At 46.9% G+C, this 19,446-nt stretch overlaps 3 protein-coding genes across 5 annotated transcripts; 2 read left to right on the forward strand and 1 right to left on the reverse strand.

Moving 5' to 3' along the window:
* The first annotated feature begins 4,103 nt into the window (after positions 1–4,103).
* Positions 4,104–6,327, forward strand: LOC133221607 (dynein light chain 1, cytoplasmic). Of its 2 annotated transcripts, none has more exons than XM_061370600.1 (3): positions 4,104–4,242; positions 4,595–4,732; positions 5,942–6,327. In XM_061370600.1, exons 2-3 carry the CDS (start codon positions 4,601–4,603, stop codon positions 6,077–6,079), a joined length of 270 nt encoding a protein of 89 aa, XP_061226584.1. In that variant the 5' UTR covers positions 4,104–4,242; positions 4,595–4,600; the 3' UTR covers positions 6,080–6,327. The 2 variants fall into 2 exon arrangements, with proteins under 2 accessions (XP_061226584.1, XP_061226583.1); XM_061370599.1 differs by having other exon boundaries at positions 4,106–4,242; positions 4,590–4,732.
* Positions 6,328–6,915: 588 nt separating this feature from the next.
* COQ5 (coenzyme Q5, methyltransferase) lies at positions 6,916–12,557 on the reverse strand. The gene is made up of 7 exons (XM_061370598.1): positions 12,369–12,557; positions 11,826–11,975; positions 11,145–11,369; positions 9,723–9,829; positions 7,967–8,055; positions 7,640–7,751; positions 6,916–7,537 (listed from the first exon to the last, which is right to left on the reverse strand). Exons 1-7 carry the CDS (start codon positions 12,520–12,522, stop codon positions 7,436–7,438), a joined length of 939 nt encoding a protein of 312 aa, XP_061226582.1. The 5' UTR covers positions 12,523–12,557; the 3' UTR covers positions 6,916–7,435.
* A 1,823-nt stretch (positions 12,558–14,380) lies between these two features.
* LOC133221608 (dynein light chain 1, cytoplasmic-like) lies at positions 14,381–17,727 on the forward strand. Of its 2 annotated transcripts, none has more exons than XM_061370601.1 (3): positions 14,381–14,537; positions 15,183–15,325; positions 17,112–17,727. In XM_061370601.1, exons 2-3 carry the CDS (start codon positions 15,194–15,196, stop codon positions 17,247–17,249), a joined length of 270 nt encoding a protein of 89 aa, XP_061226585.1. In that variant the 5' UTR covers positions 14,381–14,537; positions 15,183–15,193; the 3' UTR covers positions 17,250–17,727. The 2 variants fall into 2 exon arrangements, with proteins under 2 accessions (XP_061226585.1, XP_061226586.1); XM_061370602.1 differs by having other exon boundaries at positions 14,385–14,537; positions 15,188–15,325.
* Positions 17,728–19,446: the final 1,719 nt, after the last annotated feature.

The raw sequence follows: 19,446 nt of genomic DNA on the forward strand, positions 1-19,446 counted from the left end.
AAGGCTCACAGAGAAACAGACCTGCTGAAGGAATACCAGAGCAAACTAGAACCAAATAGTCCAGACCATTCACTTTCAGGCCATAAACAGTACAGTAAAGAGCTGAAAACCAAACTTCTATTCCTGGCTGGTGCCCTGTCCTCATATAGATTTAAGAATCCATAATTATTTATTCCAGTTATAACTCCACGCAGTAGAAGAGATCGTGGCATGCTGAGCTAGGAAAGTGCTAGAAAAGAGCCCTGGTGCTGTTGTAATAGGTTACCAGTTGTGAGTCTGCTCTTATGGCTCTCAAGAGCCTGACAGAAGGAAAGTAGGCTCCTCCATGCCTACGTAAGCACATGCTTTCCCTGAAGGCAGAAACTCACCTCATGAGATCATAATTTGATGTCAGCCAGCTTATACAGTGTATGCTCTGTATTTCTCTGCAGAGAAAAGTCATTACTCCTATTCAGTCTTTCTGTACAGCTGTGTAATAAACACCACCAGCTTGGTGCATGTGTCCCTTCAGGTGCTGCCAGCTGACAGGAAGTCGTGTGCGTGGCCATGACTGTTTCTCCTATGAACTGTATCTCTCATGTCCCTGCAAACAACAGGTAGTATAAATCAGAAATTAATGACACACGTTGTTTTCTTAACATCTCAAGCATATTAGAAGTACATTAAAATAGTAAGGAGTTTGAACAGTACTGGTGTTCAGCCATTAGAGGCTTGCTCTCAACACCAGATGTACGGACTGCTTTGACAATGGCCTCTCGGGCCATTCATTATGTGCCATGTGTTAAATGGAAAGCCTAGGCTGAGTGAAAAGCACTACAGCTAGCTTTGCTGGTATAAGGAATCACAGCTACTGAGTAGGAGCCACTTTCACTCACTGCTCCCAAAGGCTGCATGTTTGGTAAGCTTTGAACTTTGATTTATATTTCTTTTCATGTTTCTCAGGCAAGAAGTAAGAACAATCACTTGTCCTTCTCTTACTTGTGCAGTTACTTCATTATTTTTTTTAGGCTTCTATTATACACACACACATATATGCATAAAACATGTAATTATTATGATACTTGAATTCTTTTAAGAGTGTTGAATCAAAGTCTCTGTTTAACCCACTAATCCACCTCTTTGCAAAGCTGTTAACATTGTATTAGTTCTTTAGTCTCAGGCTTTTCAAGATTCAGACCCTGCAAATGATGAAGTTTTATAAATATACAAGCTCAGATGGAAAGTAATTTATGACTTTTATAAACCATGACGAGGAAAGATCTCAAATCATAGCATACAATGAGAATGTCAGTAGAGAATTCCCAGCCTGAGAAATTCCTACTTGTTCTATCTGTTTTGACCTCCTCCTCTAGCTACCCTAGAGAGTGGGGACAATGTTACTTACATAGAAAAAGGAAAAGAAATTTGAGAGTCAACTGCATGGCTGCAGGAGCTTCCAACCCAATGTATGTAGTTATGTTAAAGCAACAACCAAACCAACCATTTGGGCAAAGATGATCCCACATTCCCAATGCAACACAGGCTAAGCTTAAAACTGCCAGTTCACTGCTGCTCTCTTACCCACTCTCTCCAGTGAGAGAACAAACTGCCTGATGCCTGCAGTGCAAAGTGCACATGAAGTGGAAAACACATTTCCTTAATGAAGGGGTTTGTTGCAGCTTCACCACTAATACGGGAATTACAGCCCTGACAGAGACACCTGCAACCACTGGAGCAGGAACCCTTGCAGAGGCCAGATGAGCTACCTGTGGGGCAGAATGTGTTAGTGCCTCAGCTTGCCCCCGGCCTGCCTGGTGCTGCTCCTCACAGCACAGTGCAAAGACCCACTGGGCCACAGCTGCACCCTGAGGTGGGGACGAAGTCTCTTTGTGGTGCTGGTTCATCTGCTTTCACTGGAGGGCCTCGATGAGCAAGTGGGTCTGGATCTGGGTCAGGTCTTTACAGTATTCTGCCACAGTGCAATTTATGAACTCTGGCAAGTGAATAAATCTAGTTAAGGACTCATGTAATAAAATCGCTACCTGTAAATTCCTGGTAACTGCAGTGGGGCAAACATAATGTGTATTTGTGAAATAACTCATCCTTTTCAGTGGTCAACAGATACAGTAAACAGCAGGAAAAGAAAGGAGGCCAGATTCTGAGATGATGTAAATGTGTCTTGTTTCCCTGGAGACCATGGAGATCACTTGACTTATAACTGCTAAGGATTTTCCACTACTGTGAAGATCTGTAACACATCATATTGGATTAGAAGCCTTAGCATACGTACTCCAGGTTTACTAAGAACATTTCAAGGTGATTTTTTCAGTTTTATGAAAAAAAGGAAGTTGTTTTGTTGCTAATAATTATTATTTTATCTTATGATAGTAACAAGGAGCCACGAGAAAAATCTCTATTAGATGCTGTAATATAGTATGTGACACAGCAAAAAAAGGCCTCAACTGAAAAGTGCTTACAGTCTAACCTCCATCTGCAAGAGGCCCCTCATGATAGGCCTTATCCATTATCCAGTTTTCTTTGGCACCTTCTCTCCTCCATATACCATCCCCGTGTGTGTTTGTTCTGCCTTCTCCTGCAGCTCTGTCCTGCTGGAAACTATACGTTTATATCCCTGATCAACAAGGAAGGCTCGAAGGTTTCTCTTTAATGTTTCTCATTAACAACAAGTATCTCACCCACACTGACATTTCCTGCAGTCTCATCACATCTGTTCCTTCAGCCAACCATTTCTTAATAAATGTGTAGAAATTCGCCTGCAGTTACCGAACACCTCCCTTAATTTCCTAACTTTCAGAGCAGTCCCTAGCACACCTTCCCGATGGCAAAGATGGGAAGCAAAGCTGGGAACTGCATCTCTTCCATCTGGAATGCTGAATCCTGGGAGCTAAAGTCAGGAATCATTTCTGAGATACTCTAGAGTGACAAAAACATTACATTATCCAGTTTCAGTATTCTGGTGGCAGTATATTCCTCTGAGGTTGCCTCAGAGCTTTCAAAAGCAAAAGCTTGTTTGCAATTAAGCTGCTTTTCCTATGAATGCCACTAAGCAGGTACTTATCATATAATAACATGAAAAATATTTGCATTTCAAGTGAGATAGACGACTGCTCTTGAGGTTTTATTTCTATAAGCAAATGGCAGCCCCACCAACCAGTGCCTGACAAACCTCTCCTAAGTCATCCTGTGCTGTTTGTTATCAAAACGGTGCAGTCCTGTTATTAACAGATCACCAGTTATGGAAGACTCAACAGCAATTTTCTATCTGCTGACAAGAGCAGAAGCAGAGAGTGCCCCAGGGAGAGTGAAACCCAACAGAAAGAGCCCTGGGGATCTCCCAGAGCATCTTGCTTCATTTGTAACAAACAGACACAAAACAAAACAAAAACCACACACATGTTCCCCCCTCTCCCCGAAAAATAAAGAGGAGGCAAGAGCTGCAGAGAGTGAGGTCTGCAGGAGATACCTTGAATAAGATGTAAGGAGCCTGATGGATTCAGTTCACGAAAGGATCAAAGTTTGGAGCTGACTTGATCACAGTAAGCATAGATGAAAGATTTCTCTCAGAAGTCACTGAGTCTGAAAGGCAAAGACAGATTGGCAACACATGTGAATAGGAAAGCTGATGAAGTGGCGTTTTAAAGCTATGGAACCCCTTCCTCTGACATGGGAGGGATTCCCCCTCAGAAAGGGCAATTTACTGGAGGAGCACTCCCAGCAGCAAGGGGCTGCTGCAGAGGTCACTGGGTTAAACCCGGTGTCTCTGTGATCCGGATTGGAGCGCGGCCTTTGGGAACCAGGAGCCAGCTATGGAAGGATGCCTTACAGTGGACCCGTTCACACACATGGACAGCGGTATCGTAGGGAACACTCCCCCGGGATCACCGGAGAGCGGCGGGGCAGCCATGACCGGATCTCCCTGCACGCAGCCGAACTGCGCCTTACCACCGCCCGCGGCGCGCCCGGTACCGGCACGGGCACCTCAGCACGCGGCCGCCCGTCGCTATGGGAACGGACGCAGCTCGCGAGGCATGCCGGGCTGAAAGAAAAAGCAAGAGTAAAACCCGATAAGAGCCCCGGGCAGTAGCCAATGGGCGCAGGGGGGGCGTGAGCGGTGACCAATGGCTGGTGGCCGCTGCGGAGGGGGCGGTGCTGGCGGCGTTTGGAGGCGGGGCGGCGCTTAGCGAGCAGATCGCAGCGCCGATCTGCTCCGATCCCGACCGGTCCCGCGGCGCCCGCCGAGCGGTGAGGGGGGAACCGGGCTCTGGGTGCGGGTGACTCCGAGAGACACCGGGACTAGGGCGGGCAGCGGGGCTTGAAAACGCTCCGGCGGCGCTTGCGGGGCTCCCGGCTGGAGAGCGGGTGCTCCAAGTGAGAGGGTTTGAACTCCCGTTCCCCTTCCCGGAGCACGGGCTGCACCCGTACCATGGGCTGCACCCGTACCACAGCCGGCAGAAATAGTGCACAGCCACGGTTGAGGGCGCTGCACGGGCTCCGAAACCTCTGGGAATGGTGGTACCTGTGTACAGCTTGGTAGGTGATCCTGGCAGGTAAAGCCCCTGTGACTCTGAATTCTCTTCTTCTTTGCTCAGTACAGGCAATCATGAGTGATCGAAAGGCTGTGATCAAGAATGCCGACATGTCAGAAGAGATGCAGCAAGACTCTGTGGAATGTGCTACACAGGCACTGGAGAAGTACAACATCGAGAAGGACATTGCTGCTCACATAAAGAAGGTAGATGTTTGCTTGTGATGTCCTCATGAAATATCTATTCACATGAAAGATCAAGCAGGCAGAATGCTGCTAGGCAAGTAGCTCTAGAGAAACGAGTTCTCGAGACACCAGATAATCAAGTTGGACTTTCTGTTGGCTGCTGTCCTCATGTTCCTTTCCCCATCTTTTACATGGACTTTTCCAGGTTCTGCTTTTCTCTAACAGTACCTTCTACTGAAGCCTTTTCTCCCACTGTTCTGTTGTCCTGGTGAACAAAGTGGCCACTGACTGTCCCTGTGACTGATGACAGGGGCTCTATGGAGCCCATCTGACAAGTGGGGGTTTGCTGACCCTGGAATAAGTGGTTTTGCTTTTTTTCCCCACAGCTCATGTAAGACAAACTGTTTGTGCCAACGCAGAACAGATGGTTCATAGCTTACAGTTGTCAGATTTTTTTCTCTGACTCCTACTGGGAGCCTGACTGAGCTGCAAGTAGCTGGAGGGTTGGGTTGAGCAGAACACAAACTCCTGCATGCTCTCCCCAAAATCTCTTCAGGTGATGGTTGTTGGGGACTGCAGTATATAACCACTGACTGTGCAGTTTTACTGACAGTAGTCTTGTACACATGAATAGTAGAATCACTGAGTGTTTTAGGTTAGAAAGGATCTTAAGATCATCCAGTTCCAACCCCCTGCCATGGGAAGGGACACCTCACCCTTGACATATCACCCAAGGCTCTGTCCAACCCGAGTTTATATGAAAGTCATAGCAGGCTCGAGGCTACAGCGTGTAGGAAGAACACAGGCTCAGGACCTGGTATCAAGGATGTATAAAGAATGTTCCATCTAAGGGTTTTTTTCAACAGCCTTGTTGAAAATAGCTACTGAAGTAAAAATAATGGCTTAGTCTAGAGAATCAGAACAAGCAGTGAAGTTCTTAAAAGCTACTGTTTGAGCTCATGGTGTGACTTTTGGGGAAAACTTACTTCCCCAGACATATGTTTCAAGCTTATTCCTGCTCAGCTCAGTAGCACCTTTTTTTTTTGGTCTGACTAAGCAGCAGATGAGTTATACAGTGACATATGATCCTTGCACTTAAGAGCATCTGCTACTTCTTAATTGCCTTCTCCCAAAAGCAACACTTGTTAACAAGTGCAAAAATAGCCCTTGCTAGACAGTATTAGTGCAATTCTCACCAAAATGCTGACTTTCTACTTCTCCCTTCTGTAGGAATTTGACAAGAAATACAATCCCACCTGGCACTGCATCGTGGGGAGGAACTTTGGGAGCTACGTGACTCACGAGACCAAGCACTTCATCTACTTCTACCTCGGCCAAGTGGCTATTCTTCTGTTCAAGTCTGGTTAGACCCATGGACTGTTACTGAACCTCGCATCTGGTTACAGGACTGCACCAACTCCAGACAGCCTCCTACCTTCAGCCTTCCTGAGGAAACAGACCTTCAGGTCTTTTGTTGTATTGTTCCTGGTCAGGGATTTTGCTGTAGCAGCTGTTTTTTTTCATTGTGGCTATAAAAATGGCAAACATGTCTTCCTTGTATTTATTTTCTTTCAAAAGATGGCTTCTTTGCTAATAAAACTGTTGGAACAAGTTTATCCTTTAAGACTCATCTCTGCCCTTCTGCCTTTTTAATACTTGTATTACCCTTTATTCTACTGTGAATGAAGGGGGAACATTCCCACCTCCACCCTGCCCCCCACATCAACAGCACCTGAAGCCTGAGCTCACCTCTGAGTAAGAGAGAACAACAAGAGGTAGTTTCCTGAGAGAAAGAGGCTGGTCCCCAGTTCCTGATAAGACTGTTTGTCAGTAGCCACAACCTCCATCACAAATGCTGGTGTTTAGAAGAGGGTGTCCTTTTCAAGTGAAGTGGTGGGTTAAAAGCAGGAGTCTCCTCTCCTCATTTTCAGGGCAAACATTCATATTAGTTCATTACACAGCTGTCACTTTGAATGTGAATTTACCTTCTCTAGACTTGTTTTTCATTCTATAGATCCTGCTACAGAAGCAAGTATACAGAAGGAAACGTACTACTTTTACATAAAGATTATGCATTGAGAAAGATTTCATATGGAGGTGAAAACATCTCATCCCAGAATGGTTACGTAGCCATACTCCTCCAGGTAAAATTCCCATTCTTAGAAAGGAAATCTTATTTAGGCTAAAATACTGACATATGTGAGTAAAGTTGATGCAGAGTTGGTTTTATTTCACAAGTCTTCCCTATGCCCTTGAAAAGGGAAAAGGTATCACGGGGAAAATCCTTTAAAGTCCTCATGACAAAGACAATAACCACTTCATAAAAAAAATCTACTGAATTCAAGTTATTTTTCACTGGTGCAATATCCTCCTTGAACTGTAGTAAAAAAAAAGGGAAGCATCTTATTTGAATATTGGTCAGATTATCTCTGTATCCACACCACTGGTAACTGAAGTGGCTTCATTTGTCAGTATTGCTCAGTTTTGGCCTTGTCCATTACGTTGTGCTTGAAGGCAAATGCAAGTGTAAGAAACTCCCCAGGAGTCATTCCATCAACGCGCAGATCTCTTGGGGGAAGAAAGGTGCTGAAGCTCTTCAGGATCTGACAGCTGAACATGTATCTGCTGCACAAGTTCTCTCCACTCCTCTTCAATCTTGACAAAGTTCCACACCTTTCAGATTCGTAAGGAAAATTACACGTCCTGGTTTGCTACACAGCAGACTCACAGTTTGAAACCCGAGTGAATGGCAACAATGCCCAAGTTCAAATTTTGATAATCCACTTTAAAAAAGCCTGCGTCTTCTATCATTGCCTTCAACTCCTCCTGAAAAATAACAGTTCCAGAACTGTAACGACCTGAAGGCCTAAAAGGTTACATTGGGACCATGTTTTGTGTGTTAGTGAATTCAGAGAAATATTGTCCTACCTGAGGGGGGAAACGTCGGATGCTCTCCACAAGATACTGGTAGGACTTCCAGTCACCAGCAATAACCTCACCCAGAACAGGGATAACCTGGAAACTGTATAGATCATAGAGCCTGCACAGAGAGACAGAAAATATGGATTAATACAAACAAGCTTAAAACCACCTCTCTCCAACACAAGGTGATCTCTGTACCACCATGCCATGGAATCTGTATATGATTTTAACAGTGCACAGTGTGGTGGCCTCAGAGGGTCTCCATCACTAATTCTGGTTGAGTACAAATAAAAGAACCTTGTGACATGGCATCAAATGTCACCAAGTTCCTACCTGGAAATGACAGGATTGCTGACATGACTAAATTCAAGACAGAGGAACCTTCCTCCTGGTTTCAGCACACGATAGGCCTCCTGAAGTGCCTGAGACAAAGCAGACGTGGTGAGTTAGTTTCTGTAGAACAGCACCATCCTATTCTCATGCCATGTGATGGCAACTTGGTGGTGAACTGAGAGGAGTAAAGAGGATCCTGACTGGCAATCTTCAATATTTACTTCTGGAGAAGCATCCCAAGACAAGTACAAAACCAAACAACAGAACCAAACCGCAAATACTCTTGTTGCTACATAAACAGATTTACACAAACAGACTTTGTATCGAAACTATGACGTCAGGTTGGCAATTTTTCTTCTTTTTTCCCTCCTCTCAGTTGATGAATGTTTGCCAGCAGAGCCCTTGTAATTACAGACCAAACCCAAAAGGGAGAGGGTGACTCAGCTACCAGAAGCTGAAAATGAGAAGAGAGCACGATAGATGTTTTTTTCTTTTTAAATAGAAGATTTTACTCAACTGTGAGGCACACCCAAAGGATCAAAGAAGAAATGATACTGAGTTCTGGATGAGCAATGTGTGAGAGCAGGGGAGGAAGGACAGCGAAGAAGAATATCTTTGGCTACTTTGAAAATTCCATGCTAAATCCCAAATAATACCCCTATGAAGAACCCAGACAAACTGTTTAGAGCTGTATGTTTTTTCATATGAGAGCACAACACGGTTGTATTCAAGAACCTCTGCATGCTGTACACCTGCTTGGCTTCAGCTGTCATGTTCCTAAGAGATAAAATACAAACAGTACACATACGTGACAGGAGCTCTGCAAAAGAATTGGAGGCTTGGATGTGTTTTGTACCTGGTCTCCTGGGAACTATGCTACCAGCCTGCTGTATCCATGAAGGCAAAGGGCTTGTGCTTTGGAAGGGTGCAGACACAGCTTTGTGAAAAGCTATCCACATTAAGGGAGGAAGTTCAAAGGCATACAGTTCAAGGTGGTTTGGATCCAAATACTACACCTTCCACAGAAGGAGCACTGACAAGTTCGTAACATGCTCCTCCAAAACACAGACAAGTCCAGATAGACAGGAGATCTAACCTATCTTCTTCCCGGGACAGCTATTCATTCTTGAAGAACAGATACTGTTTAGAACAAAGAGTATTACTTACCCTAATTAAACTCATACTCATTCTTTATGGGAAACTCTACTATCAGCCAGTGTGAAGACACTAAGCAGAAATAAACTAAACAGGTTAGTCAATGGCAGCGGTGGCAGCAACCAGCTGCTTCCCACTTTCTGCTCCATAACTTCTGCTGGCTCAGGCAGGGAAACAGAACAGGGCAGGAAGTTTTGGACCCACTGCGGGTGGGATATAGATCAGGTGTTCAGGAACCTTTCAGATATGCAGGCTGACTACACTGGCCATGTGTAGATCCAGACACATCATAGGTCAGGAGAAAGTGGGGAATGACTAACATTCAGCCATTTGTGCCTTAGGGAGATACTGTGTGGCTTGCCAAGCTGGAAGGATTGGGTGCAACTGGTATAAATCTAACTTTTTATAACAAAGGTGGGGCATTTAATTGCATTTTCCATTTGAACAAGTTGCACACTACATGCCACTTATTTTAAATGTTTCAGGACTAGACAACAATGCTCCTTTATCCAAAGGAGTTTATCCTTTAATACTTCAGCTAGAATAAAAAACTCAGATGAATTATAAGGACCCCACATCAGGATACACTACAGCAACTTACCAAATCAATACGAGTTACATTTCGGATTCCAAAGGCAATTGTGTAAACATCAAACTTATCATCATCAAAGGGCAACTCTTCAGCATTCCCAAGTACCCAGGATAAGCCTGTAATAAAAGACAAGGACACAGAATTGAACTCAGGCTGCTCCAGAAAGACCAGAACTTACCTATTCCAGATTATTAAAAGAGGTGATATTTAAAGCTAATGCTTCAATTTTACATTTTGGTTGGAGGACAGACACCTTGGTCTATACTCACAAATCTTTCAAAACCCTGTACTCTATAGCTGTCTTTCAAGCTGAAGTATTCAATTCTGCAGATCAGCCAAAACATTCTTCTGTGTATACACACATGTGCTCACAGTATGCCAAAAGCATTTCACCCAAATCTTGCACTGCAGTGAAAAGCAACCAGCTTTGCAGCCACTGGCTGTCATTTGTTTGCAGTAAAGGTGCATAAAGAGAATCTCTGCTCAAACAATAATTAATATCTTGCCATGTAACAATGGCCAACACACTACAAACATTTTGCTAGAAAGCTTCCCTAGACAGAAGCACATGAATAGCCATGCTCCCTTCATCAGCACTATCGGCATGTGATCCTGTTGCCAGTGTCCTGTTGCTGCTTGCCAATCCCCAGTGGATCAAGGCCATGTCTGTCTGCTCATGTCCAGGTTATTGGTACAAAAAAGTAAAACTGTTCAGTTAATAGTTCTTAAAGTCATTGTTTTTGGTGACTCAAATTCAAAACAAAACAAAACAAACAAAAAACTACAGGAAAAAAAACCACAAAACCAAACCAAAAGCTTTCTGCAGCAGAGGTCAGCAGTTTCAAAGGGCAGGATGCCAGAAAGTGACCATGGAGGAGAGCAAAACACAACAGAAAAACCACAGTTATTGCCAGGAGACACAGAAATTTAATTTCAAATGCAGTTTCTCTGAGCATTTTTAGCATATGCTCTAACTATGGAAGGATTTATAGGATAACAATATCCCTTAGTTCTTGCATTTTTGTTGCCTTCATTCTTAAAATACCCATTATAAGATCTTTAGTGTAACCATTCTAGGCCTGAGCTCTTTTGCATTACCTGCCTTAGTAAAATCAGATTTATTAGGACAGATATAAACAGCAGATTTAGCTTCTTTAACCAATTTTGAAGGACAGCTGGGTATGAGACCTCATGGACGCTCCCATACATGTATTTTTGAAAGTTCAAGTATTATTCAAGAGGATCACTGTACATCTAAACAATGTACTACATGCTCACTGAAAAGAGGTCATTCAATGTTGGCAAATACACAAGTACAGGTACAGTATACACCATGGCCAGACAATGTATACTGTGATCCTGAAGGGGGTGGTTACCCAATGGCTACCATGCATCAAGCATGCTGCTGACATGGTACAACACATGACTCACCTTCAGAGTAGCCAAGATACTGTGCTTTCTGCTTCCCAACTTTTAACATTTCTCTGTTAATGTCACAGACCACCACCTGGGAATCCCCCAGGGGTTTAAACTGCTCTTCCTGGTAACTCTCAGAAATTTCCTGCCACGATAAATTCTGATGGTGCCTCAGTTTCCGCTGGAGCTGCCGTTCCCGTGCAGAGCGAACGTAATTAATGAAGCGAAAGGCAATGTCACCTGCGGTTGTTTGAATAGAAAGAGATATGTTTGGGAATGTTTTCTGACTCCAGGAAATTGGAACATGAGGCTTTGAACATTAAACTGAGCTCATTTTTATTTATATATATGCATATAAATAAGTAAAACCCACACACAGTATAGAGAGACAGAGAGTGTGTGTGTATATATAGGTAAAGGGAACATATTAAAAGCAGAGTCCATGACTTCCTACAAATGTAAACAGCTTTCCATAGCACATCATGGGAGCACTGTAACACTTTCAGAGCCCCGGAGCAAGATATTCCAAACCACAAAGGAGTTAGCTCTCAACCTTTCTCTGAAAAGCAAGTAGATGCTTCACTAGTTTCAAAGACACAGAACCGAGGAAAAGTCTAGGCAACTTAATTCTGAGCAGGCTCAAACAGTTCAAAACCAGAATGGCATTGTCATGTGGAACTCACCAAAATTATTTACCTGTTCCTCCGGCAACATCAAGAAGAAGTGTTCCTGGGGAAGGGTTCATTTTATGCACGAGGATGTCCTTCCACACTCGATGAATCCCTAAAGTCATTGAATCATTCATTACATCGTATTTCTTGGCCACACTGTCAAAGACCTGGTTAACTGCAAAGAAAGAACAGGAAAATGAGATGTGATTTACTTAAAAATGCTCGTCTAGAAGCAAAATGAACTCTTTATTGCCTCGTGAAGGTGTGTCAATACATGGAACTGAAAAATACCACCTGAAAACTCCTTACAAAAAACACAATCGAACTATACTAAGCCTGCTGCCTGACACACACCTTTGGAGAAATGCAGCCTTCTCCCGTAACACCTCCGGAGCTCAGAGGAGGAATGAAGCTCGCGTAGCGCTGCGGCTCCCAGTAACGTCTCAAACCAACCACTCCAGCACCCTTTATCCCCACAGCCCCTGCGCGCCGGCTGCAGGGAGCCCCGTTAGGTTCCCACCCGGCCCAGCTCGCCCTCCCCTGCAGCGGACCCCGCCGCCGCCCTCACTTTTCTCCCTCCTCTCCTCCTCCGTCACGGTCTGGAAGCCGAAGTGTGTCTGTGTCCCCGCCGCGAAGCCCCGCACGGAACCGCAGAGCGCCCGCAGAGCCCCGCCGCGACGGGCGAGCACAGCCCCACACGGGCACAGCGCGGCCGCCGCCATCTTGCAAGGGCACGACCCGCCCACCTTCCTCAGCCGTTCCGGCGCAGGGCCTCCGTACCCGGTTCTAGGAACGCGGATGGGGTGCTCCGCACCGGCACAGCGTGTTTGTACCGAGGCTGTGCCGGCCTCGGCGGGAGTTGTGGGTTCTCCACAGCCTGAGAGGACGCGAGGTCCGGCCCCAGACACCCCGGTGCTGCCAACTGGTTATATGCTGGGGGAATGTGACAGGGTTAAAAACCAACCCTAACACAAAAAAAAAACAACCCCAAACCTAAGGCACTCTATACACCGGATTTGAGTAATTTTGCAAGTATTTTTATCGTAATCTCTTTATATTTTTAGTTCTGCAGTTTCCTGGCTCAAAGTTCCCATTGATGCAGAGGGTTGACCGATGTACAAGGGGGGTTGTACGGGGGGATTGTACATAGGGTTGTACAAGGGGGTTAGAGGAATTCACTTGCTTAACCAAAGGTATTGTCTGTACCTATCATGCCTACTAAGCAGAACAAAGGCACTAACTATTGACAAGGAAAAGCAGACACTTGGTTCTATTGACAAGGAAGCCTGATTCTACTGATAAGTACCTGTTGATAGGGAAAAGCAGGTCCCTGAATCTACTGTTAAGGGGGAGAAGCAGATGGTTTATGGCTGGGACCAAACCCTAAGGCCATAGACTAAAGGTGAAAAGTTCAAGAAGAGGAAGACTCATTTACTTCATCTTGAAGACCCCTACCCACAGGAGGAAGACTCAATTACTTCATCTTGAGACCCGTGCCCATGACCAGAGGGGGCACTGCGCAGGCGCAAAGGACCTTCTAGCTCATTGTAATACGAAGCGGGGATAGGACATGAATATGTATAGGCGTATGGTGCAACCTTATAAATGTAGAGGGAAACAACACTGAGGCACGCATGACTTTGAGGAATTATCCCCGTACGTCTCAGCGCTGAATAAAAAGCATTCCTACTTTACAACTTTAACGAGTTGTGGAGTCAATCCGGGCATCACCATGAGGGGGAGGAGTTGCCTCTCATTCCTGTTAAGAGACATTAGTACAAATGAGGGACCTTTTCTGCCTTTTTTCCACCCAGAAAGCTGCTCCGCTTATCACATTATTTGAATCACCCAGGAATTACCTCAGCTTTGTAGACACAAGTCCTGTAACCCTTCCTCATAACAGCTTAAGTGAGACCTGAGCCTCCACTCCCCGATGTGGAGCCATCTCCCTTGCCACTATGTGGGGACAGTAGCGCCATCACCAGGTCCTACCCCGATTTTCTCATGGTTTTTATACAGAATTGAGCAAACAGTGAAATTCTGATTTTGCTTTGCCCTATATTTTTTTGCAGTTAGATGCCTCGCAAAGCATCACATGTTTTTTGGGGCTGTTTTGTTCGGGATTCTTTTGTCTGCCTCAGCTTTAGGGAGAGATGATCTTTGCCTACCAGACAAGTGACCGGGAGAGCCTCTCTCATGTTGCAGTCACAGACTGCTGCACAGACGCCTGCAAGCAGCCACGTTCAGGCAGCTCAGCCATGAGGACAAAGAGGTGAAGGCCAAGCCGAGGCCGCGCACCGCCTGAATGCAACTATCCCAGGCACACCCGCCAGCAGCGCGCTGCGGCGGCACCATGCCCAGCGTTCGCCCGGCGCCAGGCTGCGGATCCGCCCTAGGCCGCACCCCCGCCCAACCCAGGGCTCAGCCTCCACCTCTGCTGCCACCCGTCGCTATGGGAACAGGTGCAGGCGCAAAGCATGCCGGTCTGAAACAAACTGCTGGAGTAAAATGCTACGAGAGCATCAGATGTTGGCCAATGAGCGCTCGGGGGGGGTGGTAGCAGTGACCAATGGCTGTCTCTCCTTACGGAGGGGGTGTGGCTAGGGGTGCTTGGAGGCGACGGTGTTGCGCGCGGGTCGGTTAAACCGAGGCGGCGGCGGTGGGGGATAGCTGCTTGCAGTTCTGCGCCCTACCTGCTCCCATCAACTAGGGCTGGTCCCGCGGCAGCAGCCGAGCGGTGAGGGCCTGAATGCTGGGGTGGGGCAGCTCCTAAAACGCGTCGGGTCTCACCCGGTCTCTTGGAGGGCTGACGCTGAGCAGGTGGTGCTCGGGCAGCCCTGCTGCTGCCCCCGGTGCCCGGGCCTTTCCTGAGGGGTTACTTCACTCTTTCTCGCACTCCCGGGAGCTCCAGGCTGGAGGCTTCCTTTTAGCTGTGCGGGGCTCTGGTCCTTGGTGAGGAGCACTGGGATCCGTTCGACTTTCTCGGCAGGGAAAGGCCATCAGGGTTGGGCGCTGGAGTGGCTGCGCCCTCTCCCGGGGCTGCTGGCCTGCACCGGGCCGCTGCCGGGTTGGAGAGGGCCTGCGAAGGGCTGGGCTGGGCTGGGCTGGGCGGCCGGCGGACATTGAAACCACTCGGACGGCGGCTGTGGGGCTCGCAGTTGGAGAGCGGCTACTCTTTGAGCGGCTTGAAACTTCTGTTCCTCTGGCCCAGAGCACGGGCTGCACCTGTACCACAGCCGGCACAAATGTTGCGCAGCCATGGCTGAGGGCACTGCACGGGCTCTGAAACCTCTCTGGGAATGGTGGTACCTGTGTGCAGCTTGGTAGGTGATCCTGGCAGGTAAAGCCCCTGTGACTCTGAATTCTCTTCTTCTTTGCTCAGTACAGGCAATCATGAGTGATCGAAAGGCTGTGATCAAGAATGCCGACATGTCAGAAGAGATGCAGCAAGATGCTGTGGAGTGTGCTACACAGGCACTGGAGAAGTACAACATCGAGAAGGACATTGCTGCTCACATAAAGAAGGTAGATGTTTGCTTGTGATGTCCTCATGAAATATCTGTTCACATGAAAGATCAAGCAGGCAGAATGCTGCTAGGCAAGTAGCTCTAGAGAAACGAGTTCTCGAGACACCAGATAATCAAGTTGGACTTTCTGTAGGCTGCTGTCCTCATGTTCCTTTCCCCACCCTTTACATGGACTTTTCCAGGTTGTGCTTTTCTCTCACAGTACCTTCTACTTGAGCCTTTTCTGCCCTGTCCTATTGCCCAAGGTGAACAGAGAGCGGCCACTGACTGTCCCTGTGACTGATGAGCTGGTACAAAACACAGGGGCTCTATTGAGTTCTCATATGGTATTCCTTTGAGAGTAAACCTGTTTTACATAGTTCTTGATTTCAGTTTTATTGAACTTAATCTTAAGGATCTGTTCGCAGTTCTGTCCATCTAGGTCAAGAATTGCAGAGTGAAGTAGTTCTCTGCAAGTCTACTGTAATCACAGCTCTCCTTATGTAGTGACATAAGCAAAAAAGGAGGGGGAAAAAATCCCACCACAAAAAATATCCCTGGTGGCACTGATTATCTGTTGTTTGCAATGTCTGTGTCATTCTTTATGTAGGATTAACAATACTGAACATGGGAAAGATCTGGTTGTGATAATTTCCTGCTTCGTCAACTCCGGAGAATGGAGAAACCAAAGAATGTCGATAGAAGTTAAACTGATCTGAGTGGAATTGCTGTTTAAATGTTAAGGATTATTGGGCTGCAGCTGTCTAGAGTTAACTGCTTAGCGTTAGTTTATACATTTGCTGAAGGCTTAGGCTGCAAGCTGTGGATTTTCACCCAGACATGTTAAACTTTGACATTGTTCCATGAAAGAGGGGCCCAAGAGCCAGTTCAGGCTGCATGATAAGGAAGCTACAACTGCCATCAGAAACCACAACCTTGGAGATAACATGAAAAACGTATGGCCCAGGGACAATGAAGAGCAAGACTCCAGAGCCTAATATTATTATTGCTCTGAACTGATATGTGAGGGGTGAGGAATGCCAACTGTGAGGGTGTAATTGCCCAGGAATTCCTTTGGGGTTGTTCTCTGGAGGTACCCAGCCTGAGTTGTTTCTACTGTGGTACCACTCAAATTACCTCATTGGACTTAAAGCCTGAGGCTCTGCTTCAGTATATGTAGGGCAGACAAGCTTCTTGAACATAAAAAATATTTCCAGTAAGCAGAATGATTCTTTCCACTAGAGAATACTGGTTTGGTACACCCACAGTAGAGAAAGGCATCTTTTCTTTCCCAAATGCAGGAATTATCTATGACAGTGGAAAAGGGAGTTTAGTCTAATTTTTCAGGTATTCTTTGTAGCAAATACTGTGAATTTGCAAAGGATTTGACAGGAGTAAACCACACGTTCTCAGATTTGTTGATAGTATCTGTGTTACAGAGCATGTGGCAGAGAATTTTCCACCACATCCCTTTGGCAGATGAACAATGAAGTCTAAATTACGGCTTAATCTCTGTGGGTATAAACTATAGTGCTGAAGCTTTTACTCAAGGGCTGTAGTTTCAGATCCTGCTGTGAATTGCAGGGAGAGGAAGACTACTTTCCTTGCACAGAAATAACGTTTAAAACTTAACTGCTGCTCGGGTGGGAAGCACTGTGTCTCTTTTGTTTTTGTCTGACTAAGCAGTAAGATGTAAATAAGATAATCCTAGTGCTTAAGAGCATCTGCTCTTCCTCTAATTGCCTTGCTTGGAGAGTGAATACCAGTTTAGAAGAGTTCATAATTTCTAGTGATCTATTTTGCAGGAGTTTGACAAGAAATACAATCCCACCTGGCACTGCATCGTGGGGAGGAACTTTGGGAGCTACGTGACTCACGAGACCAAGCACTTCATCTACTTCTACCTCGGCCAAGTGGCTATTCTTCTGTTCAAGTCTGGTTAGACCCACGGACTGTTACTGAACCTCGCATCTGGTTACAGGACTGTGCTGATTCCTCTGACTAGTTACTGCAGCCTTCCTGAGGACGCAGACCTTGATCTTCAAGGGCAAAGGCAGGGATTATGCTATAGCAGATGATATTACATTGTGGATATAAAAAAGGAAAAATACCAAAAAAAGTCTTCCTTTTTTTTTTTTTTTTAATTATTTTTTTCCCCAAAGGCTGCTTCTTTGCTAATAGAGCTGTTGGAGCAGTTTTGCCTTGGAGAGTTTTCTAGCAGTCTGCAGTATTGCCCAGTTACCACTTGTGCTATGTAAGTACAGACAGCGTTTAGTTCTTCCTGTCACAATCCTCTTCTTCCGAGGTGGTTTTTGGTGGTTTCCCCTCCTGTGTGGCTGGATGTGCTGCCCCAAGGCCTGGGCTGTTTCTGCTGGTGCCTCAGAGAAGTGCTTTGGAAAATAAAAGACTAGATCCACCTGGCCCCCACGATGTTGTTTCTGGCTGCTTTGGGCAGGGTGGGTGGCTTGCTCTGGGCGTTGCTGCCGGTCCCTCGGCCCCGTGCGCCGCTGGCAAGAGGAGCACTGCAGGAGGCGGGGGGGCAGACCCTCGGGGCCGGGGGCTCGCAGGGGGCGGTTGCGAGAGGGCGCTCTGCGTCCCGGGGCCTCCATTTCCCGTCGTGCTCCGCGGCCGCCAAAGACTACGCGTCCCGTGGTGCCCGCGGGCACGGCTCCATCCGGGTCCCAGCCACTGCTGAGTGGGGCTTGTGGCTGTTACGGCGGTCTCCGCCATGGATGGGAATCTCCGGTGCGCCGGGTGGCGAAGGGCAGGAGGCGCGATCCCCCCCGACCGGGCCCACTGCGGGGCAAGGCGAGTCCGAAGGCGGTATGAGCTGGCCTCTGCTGTGGGCCGGCCCGGCGGGGCGGGGCTGGGGTTACTCTGAGGGGACCGCGGCACACTCGGGTCTGTGAAACCGTCGCTCCGGGCCTCTTGGTGCGAGCTGGCGGCCTCCATTCGCTTTCCTCGTCAGGGATAGGCCGTCGGGGCTGGGCGCTGGAGCGGCTGTGCCCTCTCCAGGGGCTGCCGGGCTGGAGAGGAGCTGGGGAGGGACAGGCGGGGTTTGAAACCGCTCCGGCGGCGCTTGCGGGGCTCCCGACTGAAGAGCGGGTGCTCCAAGTGAGCGGCTTTAAACCCCCGTTCCTCTGGCCCGAAGCACGGGCTGCGCCTGTGCCACAGCCGGCAGAAACGGCGGCAGCAAACCTGTTGCCAGCCATGATACAAATGATGTGTACAGCTACTTGGTAGGTAGATACTGTAGCAGGTCTGAACGCTTTCCTTTGTTTATTGCAGGTTCCTGTGGGTGATCAGACAGCTGTGGTAGGGGATACAGGCATGTCAGAAGAGATGCAGCAAGGTGCTGTGGAGTGTGCCATTCAGTCTCTAGGAATGCAGTGCTTGAGTGTAACATTGCAGCTCATATAATGAGGATAAGTGTTTGCTCCTAAAGCCCTCCTCCTGAGTGCTATATGGACTTCAAAAATCAAGGAAAGATGTTGGTGAGTAAGTAGTTCTAGAATAGTAAGTTCTGTGGACACTAGATAATCCAGTCAGATTTCAGCTGCAGACTGGTGTCTTCATGTTCCTGTCAACCTTACATGCACTTTTCCAGTTCTTCTCTTTCACAATTCCTTCTATTTAACTCCTTTCCTGTGCTCCCAAAGACAGCATTTGAGCAGTAGTGCTCATTTCCTGGTGGTGTCTCCTGCTGGAATTTGTCAGGAAATACAGCCCTACCTAGCAGCATGCTGTGGGAAGGAACATTCACAGCTGTAACACAACAGACCAGTCATCCCATCCCTTTCTAATCAGGTCCTGTTACTGGTCCGCTCCCGAGGGTGCTCAGAGCCATGGACTGACTCTCTCACCTCAGTTAATCAGTTGTGTGCTAACAACGCAAAGCCTCATGCCTTCAGCCTTCCCCAGGAAACACATTCTGGCCACCAAGCCCAATGGGAAGGATTTTGCTGCCATGGTTGATGTGTTTATTGTAGTTAAAGAAAGAATAGAAAGCAGAAAAAAAGCCAAACCTAAACGTCTTTGTATTTGTTTTCTTTCCACAGCCAACTTCTTTGCTAATAAAAGTCTTGCATCCTGCCTTTGGAAGTTTTTTGGCTATCTGACCTCTTTTTCTAGTCCTCTTGT

This window comes from Neopsephotus bourkii, unplaced genomic scaffold (genome assembly GCF_033783945.1).
Source record: "Neopsephotus bourkii isolate Nb327-2 ecotype Australia unplaced genomic scaffold, CSIRO-AGI_Nbou_v1 NB_1542, whole genome shotgun sequence".
NCBI lineage: Eukaryota > Metazoa > Chordata > Aves > Psittaciformes > Psittacidae > Neopsephotus > Neopsephotus bourkii.

Bases quoted from the DNA above. Each gene is read 5' to 3' on its own strand.
- LOC133221607 (XM_061370600.1), top strand. From the start codon at position 4,601: ATGAGTGATCGAAAGGCTGTGATCAAGAATGCCGACATGTCAGAAGAG. The intron at 4,733-5,941 runs GTAGATGTTTGC...TCCCTTCTGTAG, and splicing joins TTGCTGCTCACATAAAGAAG to GAATTTGACAAGAAATACAA.
- COQ5 (XM_061370598.1), bottom strand. From the start codon at position 12,522: ATGGCGGCGGCCGCGCTGTGCCCGTGTGGGGCTGTGCTCGCCCGTCGC. The intron at 8,056-9,722 runs GTAAGTTGCTGT...GCTTTGTCTCAG, and splicing joins ATGTAACTCGTATTGATTTG to GCACTTCAGGAGGCCTATCG. The intron at 7,752-7,966 runs GTAGGAACTTGG...CTCTCTGTGCAG, and splicing joins AGCAATCCTGTCATTTCCAG to GCTCTATGATCTATACAGTT.
- LOC133221608 (XM_061370601.1), top strand. From the start codon at position 15,194: ATGAGTGATCGAAAGGCTGTGATCAAGAATGCCGACATGTCAGAAGAG. The intron at 15,326-17,111 runs GTAGATGTTTGC...TCTATTTTGCAG, and splicing joins TTGCTGCTCACATAAAGAAG to GAGTTTGACAAGAAATACAA.